Source organism: Podarcis muralis, chromosome 10 (assembly GCF_964188315.1).
Source record: "Podarcis muralis chromosome 10, rPodMur119.hap1.1, whole genome shotgun sequence".
In the NCBI taxonomy this organism is placed as follows: domain Eukaryota; kingdom Metazoa; phylum Chordata; class Lepidosauria; order Squamata; family Lacertidae; genus Podarcis; species Podarcis muralis.
The window spans coordinates 71,459,391-71,481,323 of NC_135664.1; the positions used below are offsets into that span (position 1 = coordinate 71,459,391).

Sequence of the window (21,933 nt, forward strand, 5' to 3'; positions counted from 1 at the left end):
ATTGGAAAACTACAGAAGCAGAAAACACATTGAGGCCGAAAGTGTCTGTATAGCAGGGTCCACATACTGGTAGATTTATTGTTGGCCTCAGTACATCATGAGTTTGTACAGAGTGGGGAGGTCTGTGGTTCACTGATCGTGTCTGTACAAGATTTTTGGTGACCACTGCTGTGAGCCAGATCCATTTTGATTGCCCAGGTGTGAGATTCCATGTAACAGGAATCTAGCTCAGTAAGAGATTCACACCTGTAAAAGTGTGGTGATACTTCATTTCCCTAAATTAATGTGAGCTCAAAACCTGAACTAGCAGAAGACCTGTGGGTTATGCCAACACAGCAGAGATACCCACAAAGTGACGATATCGACAACGTAAACTTTTATTTGCTCATATGGTTTTGACCAACTTTCAGTGCTTATTACTCTTTCCCTGTGTATGAATGTCCAACACGTATCAGGGTTCAATTTGTGGGTTATGGGAAACCCTTGTTTTATACCCCAAAAGGAATTGCTGATGGAACCAGAGGACATGGGTCTCCCCAGTTTGTGGGGAACTTGAAAGCTTGCTTGCTATTTTCTGACACCTCAGCCGGCCCCAATCAAAGGAAACACTACTCTGCTGTGGTTTTTGAACTCTCGTTTTGTGTGTTCCCAAAAGCCGAAATGTGCCTCAGCCCTATGGAGGTGTGGGGTGACTTGATAACATGGATTTTGCCCAGAGTTCTAGCTTCAGCCAAAGGGGTCGTCATAGTTTCAGTATAAAACAACACACAGTAAAGGTATAGGGACCCCTGACCATTAGGTCCAGTCGTGACCGACTCTGGGGTTGCGGCACTCATCTCGCTTTATTGGCCAAGGGAGCCGGCGTACAGCTTCCTTCCGGGTCACGTGGCCAGCATGACTAAGCCGCTTCTGGGGAACCAGAGCAGCACACGGAAATGCCGTTTACCTTCCCGCCGGAGCTGTACCTATTTATCTACTTGCACTGACGTGCTTTCGAACTGCTAGGTTGGCAGGAGCAGGGACCGAACAACGGGAGCTCACCCCGTCGCAGGGATTCGAACCTGCTGACCTGATCAGCAAGTCCTAGGCTCTGTGGTTTAACCCACAGCGCCACCCGCGTCCCTTCTAGCTTCAGCCAAAGGGGTCGTCATAGTTTACAGTATAAAACAACACACAATGCCCTGCTAAAAACCCAGCTGAAACATCACTCCCCATTTTGAAGTTTAGCATTAGCAAGGAGAAGCATGTTCACAGCGGAAAATTTTCTTGCAACGCTTGCAGGGGCTCCGGGTGCCTCTGTAGGAAGTATAAAAGAGAGCCTTGTAGAGACTTAACGGATTTAAAAGGAGATAAGCTTTAGTTGATTAGTCCACATTTCATCAGCTGCATGAAATGTTATCCCTGAAGCGCAGATATACATACTTGTTTTTTTAAAACCACATGGTGAACAATGGTATGAAATGGGTGATATGCAGCCTGTGACAGGGCCAGGTCAGTTGTGACCATTGAGAATAACTGGGTGATAACTGCAACCTTGGGTTCCATGATCACTGCAGGTGGTGACAGCAGCCACGAAATTAAGAGACGCCTGCTTCTTGGGAGAAAAGCAATGACAAACCTAGACAGCATCTTAAAAAGCAGAGACATCACCTTGCCAACAAAGGTCTGTATAGTTCAAGCTATGGTTTTCCCATTAGTGATGTATGGAAGTGAGAGCTGGACCATAAAGAAGGCTGATCGTCGAAGAATTGATGCTTTTGAATTCTGGTGCTGGAGGAGACTCTTGAGAGTCCCATGGACTGCAAGAAGATCAAACCTCTCCATTCTGAAGGAAATCAGCCCTGAGTGCTCACTGGAAGGGCAGATCCTGAAACTGAGGTTCCAAGACTTTGGCCACCTCATGAGAAGAGAAGACTCTCTGGAAAAGACCCTGATGTTGGGAAAGATGGAGGGCACAAGGAGAAGGGGACGACAGAGGACAAGATGGTTGGACAGTGTTCTCGAAGCTACCAGCATGAGTCTGATCAAACTGGGAGGCAGTGGAAGACAGGAGTGCCTGGCGTGCTCTGGTCCATGGGGTCACGAAGAGTCGGACACGACTAAACGACTAAACAACAACAAATGCAACCTTCCTAGCTTTGCAGTCCTAACTGCGCCTATAGCAGGAGAGAAAATCGCAGTCTGGAGAGAGGGAGTCATAAATGGATATAGCATCAGACTTGCTGATACACTTGATTGCATGCTGGAGTCTCCCTTTGTGGAAGAATTGTGAGTTTCATGTTAGCAGCAAAACGCTTGTTCTCCTGGCATCATTGCTACACAGAACTATAAACCCCCACCAAGTCGAAGGTATAAAGCGAGAACATAAATAGCTGGTTCCCTTGTCCAGTACAGCATATCTTGCCAGACCTAATCAGATTCAATAAATCATTCACCGTCAATTGGATTTGCACTACTGGCTAATCAGTTCAGAATTATCTCTTTGCTACAAACCTAGCCTAGGCCTAGTTCTTGAGAGTTAACTATTGCAGCTTGAATTGGGAGATACCTCTTTGCAGAAGTAAACAATAAAATACCGCAGCACTGACAAGATCATTTCTGGTGAACACAAAACAAAATAAAATTCCTCTGTTACGAAATGGAGCGGAACCCCTATTATATATCACAGCGGGGGCTGGAGAATAAGAATGAAAATATAAATGTCAGAGCACCCTTGGAATTGAAACAGGCTTGGAAGCAGCACGATTGCAAGCCTGTCTGCTCAAAAATAAGTCCCATCAAGTTAAATGGGATTGCTGCCAAAGATCGTATCTGCTGTAGGAGGAGGAGTTTGGGATCTGCTTATATATCTCTGGGATCTGCTTGTAGATCTCCCTGGGCCCCTTTTTTGCACCTGGCTATAGTTGGGGAATATTGGGGAGCTGGTAAAAGAAAAGCCCAAAAGTAGATCCTGTAAGCCTGAAGTCTGCACACCCCCCATAGCCTACAGGAAAGAAACCTTGCTTGTGCCATTGTTGCTATTTAATGCCATGCAGAATGCTGCCATTCCTTAAAAAGTTAAAGGGACCCCTGCCCATTAGGTCCAGTCGTGGCCGACTCTGGGGTTGCGGCGCTCATCTTGCTTTACTGGCCGAGAGAGCCGGCGTTTGTCCGCAGCTTCCGGGTCATGTGGCCAGCATGACTAAGCCGCTTCTGGCAAACCAGAGCAGCGAACAGAAATGCCGTTTACCTTCCCGCCGGAGCGGTACCTATTTATCTACTTGCACTTTGACATGCTTTTGAACTGCTAGGTTGGCAGGAGCAGGGACCGAGCAACGGGAGCTCACCCCGTCGCAGGGATTCGAACCGCCGACCTTCTGATCGGCAAGCCCTAGGCTCTGTGGTTTAGACCACAGCGCCACCCGCGTCCCTTACACCAGCCATATTGCCCAGGAAATTCACAAATAACTGCCTGCAACAGAAATGGGCTTAGGATATCAGACCAGGACTAGAGAGAAGGAATGAGGATATGTTATTATTATTATCTATTACATTTATATAGTGCCAATCAACTGAAGATCTCAGGGCAGTTTACAAGATAAAAAAACAGGATAAAATCTGCATAGACGTATATCTCTGCAGAAAAAGTGGGCAGGGGAACAATGCATCTTTGTACCATGAGTTGCATTCTAGCCACACTAAAATTGAACCGAGTTATTATTTTATTGCAGTTCTATCATGAATAGCTCAGTTGGTGAGACCATGGTGCCGATAACGCCAAGGTTGCAGGTTCGATCCTCATACGATACAGGTGCATATTCCTGCATTGCAGGGGGTTGGTCTAGATGACCCTCCGGGTCCCTTCCAACTCTCAGATTCTATGATCCCTCTTTTTTTTCCCAGGAGCTCAAGGTGGGGTACATGGTTCTCCCCACTCCTCATCTAGCCCCCACAACGACCCTGCCAGGTCAAGAGACGAGTGTTCCTGCACCCACACACCTCTCCATCCTTCATTCAGTCAAGCAAGAGAAGCTATTTGACAGTTTGAGGCTTCTTTCTAGCCTGGCTAAAGCACTTGAGAAGCGGGTGGAGCACAGCCAGCAAGGGGTGTGGCCTGAGAGAGGGGGTGTGGCCTAGGGGAAGGTCCCAAGGGAGGCTTAGGGGGCCGCCTATGGCCTCTGTGCCTGAAGTTCCTCACCGCTGCCGGAAAGGGTGAGAAACAACAGTGTTTATGGCCATGTGCAGAATGCATTCCCCTCCTCACTATAAGGTAAAGGGACCCCTGAGCATTAGGTCCAGTCGGGGCCGACTGGGGTTGCGGCGCTCATCTCGCTTTACTGGAGCCGGTGTGCAGCTTCTGGGTCATGTGGCCAGCATGACTAAGCTGCTTCTGGCGAACCAGAGCAGCGCACAGAAATGCCGCTTACCTTCCCGCCGGAGCGGTACCTATTTATCTACTTGCACTTTGACATGCTTTTGAACTGCTAGGTTGGCAGGAGCTGGGACCGAGCAATGGGAGACGGGTATTCGAACCGCCGAACTTCTGATCGGCAAGTCCTAGGCTCTGTGGTTTAACCCACAGCGCCACCCGTGTCCCCCCTCCTCACTAGGACAGAGTTAATTATTGCCTTTCGTTAACCTGATTATAGATTACTTAATTTCTATACCGCTTAATATATTTAAAATATCTCTTAAGTGGTGCAAAGAGAACTAAAGCGACAACAGACAACTTTAACAAAACATTGAATAATAATAATAATAATAATAATAATAATAATTTATTTGTACCCCGCCCATCTGGCTGGGTTTCCCCAACCACTCTGGGCGGCTTCCAACAAAGATTAAAAATACATTAAAACGTCACACATTAAAAACTTCCCTGAAAAATACAGTGTTACGTGTAAAAATGTTAGTTTTGGGGACCTTTCAGAGTAACCCTCCCTCCAAAACAACTGCGCCCTAAAAGCGCCCACATACGAACGCCTGCTGCGCTTGGCCCCATTCACACGTTCGTCGTACACGGGTCCCTTTGCGCGCGCAACCCACCGCGCTCCGCTCCTTTGCAGCGCCTCCCTCCTCCCAGGGAAGCTTCGCAGCCCCTTCGGCCAGGTCTCGGCGGCGGCGGCGGCGGCGCTCGCTCCCGCGCGTAAGAGCCGCCCTGAGGACTGGCGCCTTTAAAAAGCCAAGCGCGCGCCGAGGAAAGTGCACGCTTTGCGCAGCGAGAGAAAGGAGAGGCGGCGCTCGCTGCCCCACCGCGCCGCTTGCCTGCCTGCCTGCCTTGCTGCCCCTCCCGACCCCACGACCCCCAGCCCCACCTCCTCCTTGGGGCTGGACCCAGACCCACCCCCGGCACGTGCTGGACTCGCCCGGGGAAGCGGAGCTTGGAGAGGCGCCCGCGGTCAGTTGCGCGCCGGAGCGCAGCGCTGGAGGCGGTGGCGAACCCGGAGCCGGTTTGCGCGGCGATGTCGGCGGACGCGGATCACGCGCGCAGGCGGAGGCACACGCACGACAACTACGGTGAGGGGTCGCTTATCTTCCGCGGGGAAGGGGGCGAAGTAGGGGCCGGGCAGGAGCATCTCCCCTGGAGGAGGAGGAGGAGGAACAGCTCTCCAGATTTTTTAAATAGTTATCCTTTATTACGCATAGCTCTCCAGATTTTCATGGGCTTTTTGGAGAGGTCTTTTTTTCCAGCCCCACCCAGGGATCGAACCAGCGACCTTCGGCATGCAGAGCCAGGGGTTGCACACTGCTGGAGTGATGGCCCTCGAGCGGATAATATAGAATTGGAAGGGACCCCGAGGGTCATCTAGTCCAACCTCTTTTGACGCAGGAATCTTTTGCCCAAAGTCGGTCTCGAACCCACAACCCTGGGATTAATATTGTGCACGTGTGTACGTCTATATTGCTGGTTTAGGTTTCGCAAAGCACCTTGAGAAGGTGTTTAGCTTTAAAGGTGGCATAAAAATATTTTTAAAGTCTTGACAATAAAGATATCGTATATCGTACAGTGGTACCTAGGGTTACATATGCTTCAGGTTACATACGCTTCAGGTTACAGACTCCGCTAACCCAGAAATAGTGTTTCAGGTTAAGAACTTTGCTTCAGGATGAGAACAGAAATCATGCTCCGGCGGCGCAGCAGTGGGAGGCCCCATTAGCTAAAGTAATGCTTCAGGTTAAGAACAGTTTCAGGTTAAGTACGGACCTCCGGAACGAATTAAGTACTTAACCCGAGGTACCACTGTATATTCTTCTTTGGTGATCCCTCGTAACCTAGTAAGATTGCCTTCCATAAATACGGTTTTAACAGTGAGTCCGTAAGTGACTGGAGGCCAGTTCTGGATCCACACATCCTTCCACAGTGGGGACGTTGGTTTCCGGGCGGGAGTTGATCAGGGTGTGGATTTGCCAAGCGTGCCTTCCTCTTAGCATGTTTCTCCCTTGCGTCCTGAGTTTGAGTGTCTTCAAAGCCCATGACACCTTTGGCAAAGGCTGTTCTCCAACTGGAGCGCTCGCAGGCCAGTGTTTCCCAATTGTTGGTGTTCATACATTTTTATACATTTTTTATATATTTTTATACATTTTTTATATTTGCTTGTATATGCATATACATGTATATGTTTATACATTTTTTTTAGATTTGCCTTGAGACAGTCTTTAAACCTCTGTTGTTAACCACCAGCATTACGCTTTCCATTTTTAAGTTTGGAAGAGAGTAGTGTAATAATTCTAATTGCAGCTTTTAAAATAAATTTGCACCATGAAGCTAGAACGGACTCCCTCTGGAGATTGTGGACTCTCCTTCCTTGGTGGTTTTAAAGTAGAGTTTGGATGGCAACCTATCATTAATGCTTTAGCCAAGATTCCTGCCTTCGCCCTTGTAAGGTTAGCAGATTTTTTTCTATGAATCTGGGGACACTTCAAACAAATAAATAGATAGATAGATAGATAGATAGATAGATAGATAGATAGATAGATAGATAGTTAGTTTGTGACGTTGATGCTGCAGCGATGGAGGTGGCAGAGGGGCAGCCACCGCCTTGACCTCAACCACCACATTTCCCCTTCCTCCGAGGCTTCTATCTCCTTTCTCCATGAGCCTGGGCAGCCCCTGAGTTGTGGGTGTTTCGGTGGTGGTGGTGGGGAAGCGGTGCGCTGTGGGTCAGGCATGGAAGGCGAAGAAGGAGGGCCGAGAGCGGCGGCTGTGGCGAGGTTCGGGCAGTGTGATGCCGCCCTTCCCATTGGAGCAGCCCTGATCCCATTCCTACTTTTGTGCAAGCAGGAGGGGGTGGGGATCCCTCAGCTGGGAAGCAAGGCTTCACACTGCCTTTTGGAGCTGAGGGCCTCATCAAACCAAAATCCGACCCTGCCTTTATCCCATCTTAAAATGGGGCGTGCGAGTGTCAAACGATGTTCATCTCTGGGTCTCGCCAGAGAGCAAGGGTCCTCTTAAGGCAGGCTTCCTCAGCCTCGGCCCTCCAGCTGTTTTGAGACTACAATTCCCATCATCCCTGACCACTGGTCCTGTTAGCTAGAGAGCATGGGAGTTGTAAGCCAAAAACATCTGGAGGACTGAGGTTGAGGAAGCCTGTCTTTAGGAATGGGTACGCAAACTAAGGCCCGGGGGCCAGATGCGGCCCAATCGCCTTCTCAATCCGGCCCATGGACGGTCCAGGAATCAGCGTGCTTTTACATGAGTAGAATGTGTCCTTTGTTTAAAATGCATCTCTGGGTTATTTGTGGGGCCTGCCTGGTGTTTTCACATGAGTAGAATGTGCCCTTTTATTTAAAATGCATCTCTGGGTTATTTGTGGGGCATAGGAATTCATTCATATTTTTTTCCAAAATATAGTCCGGTTCCCCACAAGGTCTGAGGGACAGTGGACCGGCCCCCTGCTGAAAAAGTTTGCTGACCCCTGTCTTAAGGCATTTTGTACAAAGTCCCCCACCTGCCCATAGTGGTCCAGAGGATTGAAGGGTAATTAAGATTTCAGATTTGAAATGCTGGAAAGATGAGATCACCCTGCTGCCCATTGATCCAGCCAATCGCCCTGAATTATTGGGGATTAGCGGGACCTTGGCATTTCAAAGAGGGCGAGATAAATGGATGGAGGATGGAGGATAACGCTATCGCTGTGGCTACTGGCCACAGGGCGTACAGCTCTGAAAAATACTATTTGCTGGGAATTCCTAGTGGGGAAAGCGAGCTGTTGCGGTCAGATCCTGCCCATTGAGGCATCTGGTTGGCCGCTGTGAGAACAGGATGCTGGCCTAGACAGGCCTGATCCAGCTTGTAGGATTCTTCTTCTGTTCTTATTTAAAGCAGAGCATCCATGAGGCTTAGTCGATAGAGTACGAGACTCTTAACTTGCGAGTCGTGGGTTCGAATCCCACATTGGGCGAAAGATTCCTCCATCGCAGGGGGTTGGACTAGATGACCCTCGTGGCCCCGTCTACCATTCTGTGATTCTGTATCCCGCTTCTAGAAGCCAGACACCACAGGGAATTAAGAGAGAAGTTGCATTCGTTGCTTCACAACAGCGCCCAAGCTCTTGGAGCCAAAAGCACTCGTTTCCCCCCCATCTTCTGGAGTTGCCAGATAAAATCAGGTTTTATCTTGATAGTCTTTGACCCTAAATTCTTCCATTGTCTTGTCTCTTCCTGCACCTCCTTAAAAAGAAAATTCTGGGTCACCAACAGGGCCTCTTTTCACGGCCTTGGTGGATAAGATCGTGTTTGCGTTGCGATTGTGTGGGGCTCTGCACGTCTCTGCTTCAAACCCTCACATTGCAGGGGAAGCAAGTTCCCACCCATGTTCAGCTGAAACTACAACTCATTGGGCAGAAAACTCGGAGGCTGACAGTAGGGGGCGCTAAAGCCAGTGGCACCATCTATGTCCGGCATAGGCAAACTCGGCCCTCCAGAGGTTTTGGGACTACAACTCCCATCATCCCTGACCACTGGTCCTGTTAGCTAGGGACGATGGGCGTTGTAGTCCCAAAACATCTGGAGGGCCGAGTTTGCCTATGCCTGATCTATGTCGTGCATTGAAAGCAGCATCTTACCACTTTAAACAGCCATGGCTCTCCCTGCGAGCATTCTGGGAACGGTAGTTTTCTAAGAGTGGTTAGGAGAACCCATTTTCTCCCTCTTAGCAGAGCTGAGATTTCCAGAGTGCTTTAACAACCAATCCCTCCTCCCAGGGCGCTCTGGGAATTGTAGTTCTGCGAAGGGAGTAGGGGTCTAGTGGTAACACTCGGCAGCTTTTTAACAAACCACAGCTCCCAGGATTCCTTGGGGGAAGCCATGGCAGTGATGGGGTGATTCTTTCAATGTATGGTTCAGATGGGGCCTTAGTTGTGTTCATTCATTTCAGAGCACCTACTCCTAGTGAAAAAGGGACGCAGGTGGCGCTGTGGGTTAAACCACAGAGCCTAGGGCTTGCTGATCAGAAGGTTGGCGGTTCGAATCCCCACGACGGGGTGAGCTCCTGTTGCTCAGTCCCTGCTCCTGCCAACCTAGCAGTTCGAAAGCACACCAGCGCAGGTAGATAAGTAGGTACCACTCCGGTGGGAAGGTAAACGGCGTTTCCGTGCGCTGTTCTGGTTTGCCAGAAGCAGCTTAGTCATGCTGGCCACATGACCTGGAAGCTGTACGCCAGCTCCCTCGGCCAGTAAAGCGAGATGAGCGGCACAATCCAGAGTTGTCCGCTACTGGACCTAATGATCAGGGTTCCCTTTATCTTATTCCTAGTGAAACTTAGTTGAATATGACCTGATGTTTTCATTTCTGTTCCTGGGATGTGATTTTTTTATTCTCTGCACTGGCTGGCAGCAGCTGTCCTGGGTTCCAGACAAGGGTCTCTCTCCCAGACTTACCTGGGTATGGAATCTGGGGCCATTCGCATGTGGGGCACACACTCTGGGTCAGGAGTGAGCCCCACCCCTGCTGCAGACCAGGGACAAGGCCTTCCAGGTTGCTGTGGGACTCCCTGCTTGGGAGGGGGTTGGACTCGATGGCCCTTGTGGTCTATTCCAACTCTATGATTCTATGATTCCCAACTCCCAGCATCCTCGTTTCACACGGCCGATGGCCAGGGATGCTGTGAGCTGTAGTGAGCAACAACTTCTGGAGGGTGCCAGGTTGGGATAATTGCTGCTCTAGGCTTTGGGGCAGGGAGCTAATGCATGGATAGGCAGACTTGTTGTTGTTTAGTCGTTTAGTCGTGTCCGACTCTCCGTGACCCCCTGGACCAGAGCACGCCAGGCACTTCTGTCTTCCACTGCCTCCCGCAGTTTGGTCAAACTCATGCTGGTAGCTTCGAGAACACTGTCCCACTATCTCGTCCTCTGTCGTCCCCTTCTCCTTGTGCCCTCCATCTTTCCCAACATCAGGGTCTTTTCCAGGGAGTCTTCTCTTCTCATGAGGTGGCCAAAGTCTTGGAGCCTCAGCTTCAGGATCTGTCCTTCCAGTGAGCACTCAGGGCTAATTTCCTTCAGAATGGAGGGGTTTGATCTTCTTGCAGTCCATGGGACTCTCAAGAGTCTCCTCCAGCACCATAATTCAAAAGCATCCATTCTTTGGTGATCAGCCTTCTTTATGGTCCATTTCTCACTTACTGGTGAGCGGGTGGCGCGGGTGGCGCTGTGGGTAAAACCTCAGCGCCTAGGACTTGCATGGTCAGCGGTTCGAATCCCTGCTGCGGGGTGCGCTCCTTCTGCTCGGTCCCAGTGCCTGCCAACCTAGCAGTTCGAAAGCACCCCCGGGTGCAAGTAGATAAATAGGGACCGCTTACTAGCGGGAAGGTAAACGGCGTTTCCATGTGCGGCTCTGGCTCACCAGAGTAGCTTCGTCACGCTGGCCACGTGACCCGGAAGTGTCTCTGGACAGCGCTGGCTCCCGGCCTCTAGAGTGAGATGAGCGCACAACCCTAGAGTCTGTCAAGACTGGCCCGTACGGGCAGGGGTACCTTTACCTTTACCTTTACTCTCACTTCCATACATCACTACTGGGAAAACCAGAGCTTTAACTATACAGTGGTACCTCGGGTTAAGAACTTAATTCGTTCTGGAGGTCTGTTCTTAACCTGAAACTGTTCTTAACCTGAAAACCACTTTAGCTAATGGGGCCTCCTGCTGCCACCGGAGCACGATTTCTGTTCTCATACTGAAGCAAAGTTCGTAACCCGAGGTACTATTTCTGGGTTAGCAGAGTCTATAACCTGAAGCATCTGTAACCTGAAGTGTATGTAACCCGAGGTACCACTGTACAGACCTTTGTCGGCAAGGTGATGTCACTGCTTTTTAAGATGCTGTCTAGGTAGGCAAACTAAGGCCTTCTCAATCCGGTCTGTGGACAGTCCAGGAATCAGTGTGTTTTTACATGAGTAGAATGTGTGCCTTTATTTAAAATGCATCTCTGGGTTATTTGTGGGGCATAGGAATTCGTTCATTTCCACCCCAAAATTATAGTCTGGCCCCCCCCACAAGGTCTGAGGGACAATGGACCGGCCCCCTGCTGAAAAGGTTTGCTGACCCCTGAACTGACACATCGCGTCCCTTGATTTCCCTCGGGGGGGGGGGGGGATGATGATTCCCTCTTTCCTCCCTCCTTCCTTTGTTGATGTTCATCCGAAGACGTCTTAAGGCTCCGAGACGGTTAAGCTGCCCTTAATCTCTCAGTGGTGTTTAATTGATTGCCTTGGTGCGCATCATGTGGGCCCTGCACCCCACAGGCTGCGCATAATTCTCCTCGCCATCATCTGATGCTTGCGCCAGTCCCTTGGTGTCAGGTGGCAAGTCCGTCGGCTTTCTGTGGGGCTGTGATTTCACGGCACCACAAGCATTTTTCTTGCTATAAGTCTTACAACTCCCTGGTCCTGAATGGGGCAACTCTGCCCCTGAAGGACCAGGTGCGCAGCCTGGGAGTCATTCTGGACTCACAGCTGTCCATGGAGGCGCAGGTCCGTTCTGTGTCCAGGGCAGCTGTCTGCCAGCTCCATCTGGTACGCAGGATGAGACGCTACCTGCCCGCTATCTGTCTCGCCAGAGTGGTGCATGCTCTGGTTATCTCCCGCTTGGACTACTGCAATGCGCTCTACGTGGGGCTACCTTTGAAGGTGACTTGGAAACTACAACTAATCCAGAATGCAGCTGGACTGGTGACTGGGAGTGGCAGCCGAGACCACATAACAGCCGTCTTGAAAGACCTACATTGGCTCCCAGTACGTTTCCGAGCACAATTCAAAGTGTTGGTGCTGTCCTTGAAAGCCCTAAAAGGCGTTTTTGTTTTTGAGGCTTTTTCGGTTAATTTGTTTTTGTGACTGTGGAACCCTTTTCAGCTACTGATTGATTGTGTGACTGCAGTACATTGTTTATTGCTTTCATTTTATGGATCAGTGGTCTCGTTAGATAGCAAAATTCATGTTAAATTGCTATTTTAGGGGTTGTTTTTAAAGTCTGGAATGGATTTATCTGTTTTGCATTGCTTTCTATGGGAAAGTGTGCCTTGGTTTTGGAACGCTTTGGTTTTGGAACGGACTTTCAGAATGGATTAAGTTTGAGAACTGAGGTACCACTGTATATCTAACGTCCAAAAGGTATCTCTTTTAAGGACAGGGCCAGTGCCAGTCCTTCGTTGCAACCTGGGAAACTGCAATTTCCCAAAGCTCCCTGTTCTTGTGTACACACAGCAGTGCAGAGAAACATCTGTGGAGCTATTCTGATCCCTTTGGTAACAGCCTGAGGAATGTTCTGTACATAGCAGAGTAGTGTCAAATTCCTAGGGGCTCACCATATTAGCAAATTTTTAATTCCCCCCCCTAAGAGTTGTGGATCAGTTTCAAGGCTGGCTGAGTTACTGGTACAGTGTTATAAAGACTACGACTAGCCACCTGAGAAACAGTTTCTGTCCAAATGCAATTTGGTTTTAAACGCAATATAAGGAGTCTCTATGGGAGTATATGGTATTTTAAAAATATCAGAGTTTTTAGGGGGCTAACCAGGTTGAGACAGCTGGGATAGCAGGCTTTGTTGGTTTTGAATGTCTTATGTAGATTTTTTTTTCCAATTTCGTTGTTCTGTATGGGACAATGACAATAAAGATTATATTTCCCCCCCAAATTTTTTTATTAATTTTCAAATGTTTAACAAATACAACATAACACAAAAAACAAAACATAGAAAAAACAAACAAATATAGAAAATTTCTTCCAATCAAAATCCAAGCTGATTTCCATTGTTAAGTGACTTCCTCAAATCCTTCCTAACTGATTTTCATTAAATCTCATTTTAGCAATTTTCCAATATTCGTTTTCTAATATAATTAACTAGTTCAAATTACTAACTTCCTTTCTTTTCATCATAGTCTCAGTGACAATAAAGATTATCGAATCGTATCATATTTTTCCGTGTATGAGACTAGGTTTCTCCCCTTAAAAATAATGTCAAAAATATGGGGGGCATCTTATACACGGTGGCCATCTTCCCCCCACTTTCTTAAACCGGAATCCCCCCCAAAATAGGGGGTGTCTTATACATAGGGGCGTCTTATAGATGGGAAAATACGGTAACTTCCAGTGTTTAACTGACACCTGTTCTGTCTCCCCTTCCAGACTTCCCCAAAGAACTGGAGCCCAAGGCTGACCCACATCGGAGGGGGTCTCTCTGCGACCGGCACTGTGCTGCTGTCAACAACACCCATGGGGACGTGGGGGACCTCCATTCGGGGTCCCACCAGCTCATGCATGGCATCCTCACCCCCAGGATACTGCCAGGTAAGGTGTGGGGGAAAAGGGGGAGTTTCCATTGTAAAAGGTAAAGGGACCCCTGACCATTAGGTCCAGTCACGGCCGACTCTGGGGTTGCGGCGCTCATCTTGCTTTATTGGCCAAGGGAGCCGGCGTACAGCTTCCGGGTCATGTGGCCAGCATGACTAAGCCGCTTCTGGCGAACTAGAGCAGCGCACGGAAACGCCGTTTCCCTTTCCACCTATTTATCTACTTGCACTTTGACGTGCTTTCGAATGCTAGGTTGGCAGAAGCAGGGACCGAGCAATGGGAGCTCACCCCGTCGCGGGGATTCGAACCGCCGACCTTCTGATCGGCAAGTCCTAGGCTCTGCTGTGGATTTCATGCTCTTTATTCAGCTCATAGTAGTGAGGAATGGAAGTTTCCCCGAAATGTCTATATACATTATTTACAAAATGGGCCCCACGTGATTGGCTAATTACGGATTCTCTCATAGGCCAATCAGGTTGCGGATTCACTTCCACCTGGAGTTGGATTGGGTGGCTCCTGCGGACCAATCAGACTGCTGCATTCTGGATCCTATTGTTCTAGGACCGACCAGACTGGTGCATTCTGGATCCTATTGTTCTAGGACCAATCAAACTGCTGCATTCTGGATCCTGTTGTTCTAGGACCATCCAGACTGCTTCATTCTGGATCCTATTGTTCTAGGACCAATCAGACTGCTGCATTCTGAATCCTATTGTTCTAGGACCAATCAGACTGCTGCATTCTGGATCCTATTGTTCTAGGACCAATCAGACTTCTGAATTCTGGGTCCTATTGTTCTAGGACCGACCAGACTGCTGCATTCTGGATCCTATCGTTCTAGGACCAATCAGACTGCTGCATTCTGGATCCTTTCATTCTAGGACCAATACGACTGCTGCATTCTGGATCCTATTGTTCTAGGACCATCCAGACTGCTTCATTCTGGATCCTATTGTTCTAGGACCAATCAGACTGCTGCATTCTGGATCCTATTGTTCTAGGACCAACCAGACTGCTGCATTCTGGATCCCATTGTTCTAGGACCAACCAGACTGCTGCATTCTGGATCCCATTGTTCTAGGACCAACCAGACTGCTGCATTCTGGATCCCATTGTTCTAGGACCAACCAGACTGCTGCATTCTGGATCCCATTGTTCTAGGACCAACCAGACTGCTGCATTCTGGATATTATTGTTCTAGGACCAATCAGACTGCTGCATTCTGGATCCTATTCAACTCAGTACATAAGAATACCCCTGACGTGTCCTGATGCCTCTACCTTCTTCCCTAGTGTTTTCGAACCCTTCCTGCTGCCCCCACCACTCTGAGGAAGTGCCGACATGCGATGGCTGCCTGGTCAAGACCACCCTCACCGCAGAGAACGAGGTCGAGGCTCACAAGCTCTCCAACAATTACAAGGTGCGTTCCTGGCAGGGAGAGGAGGGCGGGCGATGGCAAGGGGGGGGGGCGGAGAGGAACGGAGCCCAGTGCGCCCATTCCGATTCCTGGCAATGGAGCCGAGAGATGCTCTAACCTGGGGAGAAAGCAGCAAAGACCTGATGAAGAGAGCACAGCAGAGGTTGTATTTTCTGAGAATCCTCCGGAAAAACAATCTCTCAAAGGACCTGTTGATGGCATTTTACCATTGCACTGTGGAGAGTGTATTAACTTATGGTCTGTGTGTGTGGTTTGGGAGCTGCACGGCCAGGGGAAAAACAACGCTGTCCAGGGTTGTGAAGACTGCGGAGAGAATAACTGGGTGCACTCTTCCCACCTTGGATCAAATCTATGCTTCCAGGCAGTGCCATAAGAAAGCTGCAGAGATAGCGCAGGATAGTGCGCACCCCAGAAATGATCTCTTTCAGCTTCTGCCTTCTGGAAGAAGGTCCAGGGTTATAAAGGCCAGGACTAGCCGCCTGCGAAACAGTTTCTACCCAAATGCAATTCTGGTTCTAAACGCAGCATCCGAAGTCAGGTCCAGTCCTAGGGTTGGGCAAACAGCAATCCATGTGGGTCAGAAGTTCCAGAGGTCAGGGAATCTGATGATCACGGGGCCAAGATGAGCAGGAAGCTCATTCTGGGAATGGAGTTGAGAGATGACCTCAAAACTCTGCAATTTTACGTTTTCACCATCTTGTTCTATAATTTCACAATATTTAGGCCAATTAGAACCCATATTCAATTTTTTCACCTCTTTTGCTTCCATTGGTGACAACCACCTGGGGGTTTTACTTTCAAACAGGTCTTTGTACTTAATCCAAACATTATACAGAGCTTTCCTCACCATATGGTTCTTAAAACCTTTATGCAATTTTACCTTGTCATACCATATATATGCATGCCAACCAAATCTGTTGTCAAATCCTTCAAGGTCCAAAATGTCTGTATTCTCGAGGAGCAGCCAATCTTTCAACCAGCAAAACGCTGCTGATTCATAGTAGAGTCTTAAGTCCGGCAGGGCAAAACCCCCTCTATCTTTCGCATCTGTTAATGTCTTAAATTTTATTCTTGGCTTTTTGCCCTGCCAAACAAATTTCGATATGTCTTTCTGCCACCTCTTGAAACAGTCCATCTTGTCTATTATTTGTAATGTCTGAAACAGAAATAACATTCTAGGCAATACATTCATTTTGATAACAGCAATTCTGCCTAACAAGGAAAGTTTCAGCCTTGACCATATGTCTAAATCTTTCTTAACTTCTGTCCAACATTTATCATAATTGTCTTTAAAAAGATTCACATTTTTCGATGTCAAATTCACCCCCAGGTACTTCACTTTTTTTGCTATCTCCAAACCTGTTTCCTTCTGGAATGTCTCTTTTTCTTCATTTGTTAGGTTTTTTTCCAAAACTTTAGTTTTTTGTTTGTTCAGCTTAAATCCTGCAACTTGACCAAATATCTCGATCAGTTCTAAAACTCTTTTTGTGCTAGTGATTGGCTGTTGTAAAGTCAAAACTAGGTCATCTGCAAATGCCCTTAATTTATACTCTCTCACTCCGACCTGAATTCCTTTAACCAACTGGTCCTTTCTAATCATATTTAACAAAACCTCCAGAACCAGTATAAAAAGTAGGGGGGAAATAGGACATCCCTGTCGTGTTCCTTTCTCTATGGCTATCTCTTCCGTTACCACATTGTTCACAATTAGCTTTGCCTTCTGCTCAGAATAAATTGCACCTATACCATTTTCAAAACCTTGGCCTACCCCCATCCCTTGGAGATTCTTTTTCATAAAACTCCAACAAATATTGTCAAAGGCTTTCTCCGCGTCCACAAAAATCAAAACCGCTTTTCTGTTAATGTTCATTTCCAACAGTTCCACAATGTCTATTATGTTCCTCACATTGTCAGACATGTGTCTACCCGGGAGAAAGCCAGATTGATCCTTATGAATCTCACCTGTCAATACTTTCTTCAGTCTTTTTGCTAAAATGTCTGCAAAAATTTTGTAATCCACATTTAATAATGATATCGGGCGGTAGTTCTTAACCTGGTTCTTTTCAGTCTCGGTCTTTGGTATAAGTGAGATAAAAGCCTCTTTCCACGTTTCAGGTGCCTTTTTCCCCTCCAATATTTCATTGCAAACTTCTTTTAGTGGTTGCACTAAACCTTCTCTCAAAGCTTTATAATATCTAGCCGTCAGTCCGTCTGGTCCTGGAGACTTTCCCAGTTGTGCCTTTTGAATGGCCTCCTCTATTTCCTGTTCTGTTATTTTCTCATTCAAAATCAACTTGCCCTGTTCTGGAATTTTCGGTAGTCCATAATTTTTAAGAAATTCTTCTATTTCTTGTTCATTTCCTGGCCCTTGTGTGTATAATTTCCTAAAAAAACTTTGGAAACAGTTACTTATCTCATTTGGCTTATGAACATTCTTTCCCTCTATCTCCAAACAAGTAACTGTGTTCAATTTTTGTCTCTTTTTCAATTGCCATGCAAGGAGCTTCCCACACTTGTCTGCAGACTCAAAAGTCCTTTGTCTCATTTGTTTAATTTTCCATTCTATCTCTTGATTTGTCAGTTCCATATATTGCGTCTGATAATATTTTATTTCTCTCAAAATTTCTTGAGACTTTGGTTTTGACCTCAGTTTCTTTTCTCCTTCCTTCATTTTTTCTAAAATTCTTTCTTTCCTTTCATTTTGCTTTTTCCTCTTGATTGAATTCTGTTGTATCAGGAAGCCTCTCATCACGGCTTTACTTGCGTCCCAAATTGTTCTTTTTTCCACATCTGTTCTCAAATTTATCTCGAAGTAATCTTTCAATGTCTTTAGGGCCTTTATACAGAATTGTTCATCTCTAAATAGGGAGTCATTCATTCTCCATCTAAAGGATCCAGTTGTTGTCATTTTCATTTCCATCTTTACGGCATTATGGTCGGAGCAGGTTTTTGGGCAGATTTCTACTTTTTTAATCTTTGTAGCCATCACACTAGATACCCAGATTTGGTCGATTCTCGTCCATGTCATTTTAGATTCCGAGAAAAAAGTTCCCTCTCTCTCGAGAGGATTCTTTGTTCTCCAGATATCAATCAAGTCCATATTTTCCGTCATCTCGAAGAAAGTCTTTGGTAATCTTCCTTCTTTAGATATTGTCTGTCTTTGTGCCTTGTCCATATTTGTAGAAACCACTCCATTCATGTCCCCCATCATTATTATTTTGCAGTCGAAATAATCTAGTAAAGTCTCATGCAACTTCTTAAAAAATTCTGCCTTCCCATCATTTGGTGCATACACTCCAATTATCAAATATTTTTCCCCCTGGATCTGTACTTCAATTGCCAGGTATCTTCCTTCTTCATCCTTAAATTTTAGCTTTGGGTCCAATTTTTCCTTTGCATAAATCACTACTCCTCTCTTTTTTACTTTATCGGAAGATATAAATTCTTGTCCCAGTCTTTTGTTCACCAACAATTTTCTGTGTGCTCTAGTTATGTGAGTTTCCTGTAGACATATCAGATCCAGTTGTTCCCTTTTCAAAATGTGGAAAACCTGTCGTTTTTTTCTGGGGTGGTTCAAACCATTGCAATTCCAGCTTAGAAGTTGCAGAGACATTTTGTTTGTTAGATGTTTGATCCTCCGACTGCTCCAAGTTTTTCTTCCTCTTCAGTTGGCAATTGTGGTAGTCCAAATGATAGATTTGCAATGTCCGTTAGCCCTCCTCCTTCTGGTGTTAATCCTTGTCCTTCTCTTGCCGAGTCCACCGTACCTTTCTGTAGGTCCTCTAGGTTTCTCTCCAAAAAGTGCTCTTTCTCCTGTACTGTTCTTATTCTTACTTTCTTCCCTTTGTAGTTAAAGGACAACCCCTGTGGGAATTCCCACCTGAAGGGTATGAAATTCTTCCTCAGCAAATTGGCAAGATCTCTATAAAAAGTCCTCACTTCCAAGATGTATTTAGGGATGTCCTTAAAGATTTGGACTTGAATGTTTCCAATCACCAAAGCTTTTTGATAGTGAAGGTTCAGTATCTTGTCTCTTTCCTCTTTGGTTCTAAAGGTGATCAGACAATCCCTTGACTTCTTGCTTTGCTTTCTACCAAGTCTGAAAGCAGTTGTTATCCCCACTTCATCTTCCTCCAGATCTCCTTGCCAATTTTCCAGAATTGCCTCTGTGAGAAATTCCGCCAGATTGTCCTCTTCTTTCTCTGGAACCTGTCTAAATTTCAGATTTCGTTCTTTCCGTTGTAATTCCAGTAAGGAGAGGGCCGCTTCATGCTCATTCACCTTTTTCTCAATCGGCACAAGTCTTTCCTGTGTCTCACCTGCGACAGATTTTGCACTCTCTGCAATTTTCCTTGTTTCTGAAGATTCCTGAATCAGTCTATTTATAGATTCTGTATTTGTTGCCACTGATGTGGTATTCAGATCCAATCTTGCTGTAAGTTCTGTCAATTTCTTTGAATTTTCTGCTGATTGCTTTGTTAAGGCCTCAAGGGATTGATTTATTTTAAGCAGTGCCTGTGTCATAGGTTCCATTGATGCTGCTGTCACACTGTCTGGTGCAGGCACTGTGTTGCCAGAGATTGAGCCTCTTTTCTTTTGTGTTAGTTTAGCTTTAGATCTGGTTCTTATCTCCTCTGCCGTGCCACTCATATCCCAAGGCCGTTCTCACAGGAAAAACTTGCAATGGAAAATCCCAGTATTAATCAGTTACTTTACAATTTTTCCCTCTTAGCCCTCAAGAGGGAGCAGTTAAAAGTTTCCAAGTTAGAAACAACAAAGAGACAGAAAGCCGGATGTAGAAAATCTCAAGTCCGCCATTAAAGTTGAAAAACTTTTTCTCCAATTTAAATTTGGTTAGTCCAATATCAGTAACAAAGTCCCATTTAAATCTTAAATGTCTTAAAATTTTTCCACCATTTAAGGTATAGTCTATATCCACTTCAAAGCTGTTTTAAAGAACAGTTTTCCCGGTGTTAAGTCCTGGCAGGTCGTCCCGGGGATCAGAGCAGTGAAAAACTTTGTTTCCCTTTAAATTAAAAGTATCTTCACAAGACTGTCTTTTTTCCCCCCTTCTCCTGCCAATCTGGAAGGGAGAGATACTTTTGACAGCTCAGGTTTGACAGTTCGCAACTAAGTTTCTAATAACTGCAGCGAGGTCTTTCGTTGCTTTAAATTCCTGCAGTCCGGGGGGGGCAGACTTCCTTATTTTTTGCCCTCCCGTTTTCAGCCAAATTTTCAATTTTTAAAGGTTCCTAATTTTTTTTTCCCCTTCTTACTCACGGGAATCCAGTCCAGATTTTCTTTTCAGGAAGGAATCGGCGCTCTCCGCTAATGGCGACGCGGCTTCACTCCGCAGGCTGGGTAGCGACTCTCAGCACCGCGCTCACTCCCGATGCCGCTCCGGAGCCTTTAAAAAGGCTCTTTCACAGTACCGGGGGGCGCAAAGGTGCCCACCGAGTCTCCTTGCTCTCAGGCTTCCGCGCCTGAGATTTTAGGGGTCCCCCACTCGCCGTAGCGGGTAAGACCCGAACTTGCGGAGCAGTCCTTCTCCGGAGCTCGGAGGTAGGACCGCCATTAAGCGCTGGCACCGACCGGAAGTGGAGAGTGTATTAACTTATGGTCTGTGTGTGTGGTTTGGGAGCTGCACGGTCAGGGAAAAAACAATGCTGTCCAGGGTTGTGAAGACTGTGGAGAGAATAATTGGGTGCCCTCTTCCCACCTTGGATCAAACCTATGCTTCCAGGTGCCATAAGAAAGCTGCAGAGATAGCGCAGGATAGTGCGCACCTCAGAAATGATCTCTTTCAGCTTCTGCCTTCTGGAAAGAAGGTACAGGGTTATAAAGACTAGGACTGACCGCCTGAGAAACAGTTTCTATCCAAATGCGATTTTGGTTTTAAACGCAGTGTAAGGTACTCTCTGTGGGAGTATATTGTATTTAAAAATGGGGTATCAGAGTTTTTAGGGGCTAACCAGGCTGGGATAGCAGGCTTGTTGGTTTTTGAATGTCTGACGTAGATTTTTCAATTTCGTTGTTCTGTATGGGACAATGACAATAAAGATGATTGTATCGTAGAGCCGGCACAACTGCGAGGTGAGGTGTGGCAGTTGCCTCAGGCGGCAGATCCACACTGCTGCTGCCCCCCTTCTCTCTAGCCTCCTATTTCTCCCTTTGTTGCCTTCAGCTTGCAGGGGGGTGGGCTGCACAAAAAGAGGAGAAGGTGGCGGGGGGGCGGGGTCATTTTTTGTTTCGCCTCCAGCTGCAAAACGTCCTTGCTGCCATCGTTGCTGTCCGATCCCGCAGGCTCTTCTTATTCAGTTATTTCTCAAAATATACACACCGCTTTGTTGCAAACAGCAGCAGCAATCCTCAAAATGGTTTGCAAAAAGATCAAGCAGGAAGGTTAAGGGAAAATGGCAAAGCACTTTAATAATAACTCTGGGCAGCTTAAAAGGTAAAGGGACCCTGACCATTAGAGCCAGTCGTGGCTGACTCTGGGGTTGCGGCGCTCATCTCGCTTTGTTGGCCGAGGGAGCCAGTGTACAGCTTCCGGGTCATGTGGCCAGCATGACTAAGCTGCTTCTGGAGAACCACAGCAGCGCACGAAAATGCTGTTTACTTTCCTGCCGGAGCGGTACCTATTTATCTACTTGCACTGGCGTGCTTTCGAACTGCTAGGCTGGCAGGAGCAGGGACCGAGCAACGGGAGCTCACCCCGTCGCGGGGATTCTAACCGCCG

General features: G+C 47.1%; 1 protein-coding gene across 1 annotated transcript in view; it reads left to right on the forward strand.

Annotated features, from left to right (window-relative positions):
- The first annotated feature begins 5,189 nt into the window (after window positions 1-5,189).
- Window positions 5,190-21,933, forward strand: part of LOC114605516 (uncharacterized) — a 54,991-nt gene continuing 38,247 nt past the window's right edge. The window contains exons 1-3 of the mRNA XM_028746869.2: window positions 5,190-5,496; window positions 13,592-13,753; window positions 15,049-15,176. Of these exons, the coding sequence (XP_028602702.2) occupies window positions 5,442-5,496; window positions 13,592-13,753; window positions 15,049-15,176 (345 nt within the window). The 5' untranslated portion in view covers window positions 5,190-5,441. The remainder of the gene's footprint in view (window positions 5,497-13,591; window positions 13,754-15,048; window positions 15,177-21,933) is intronic.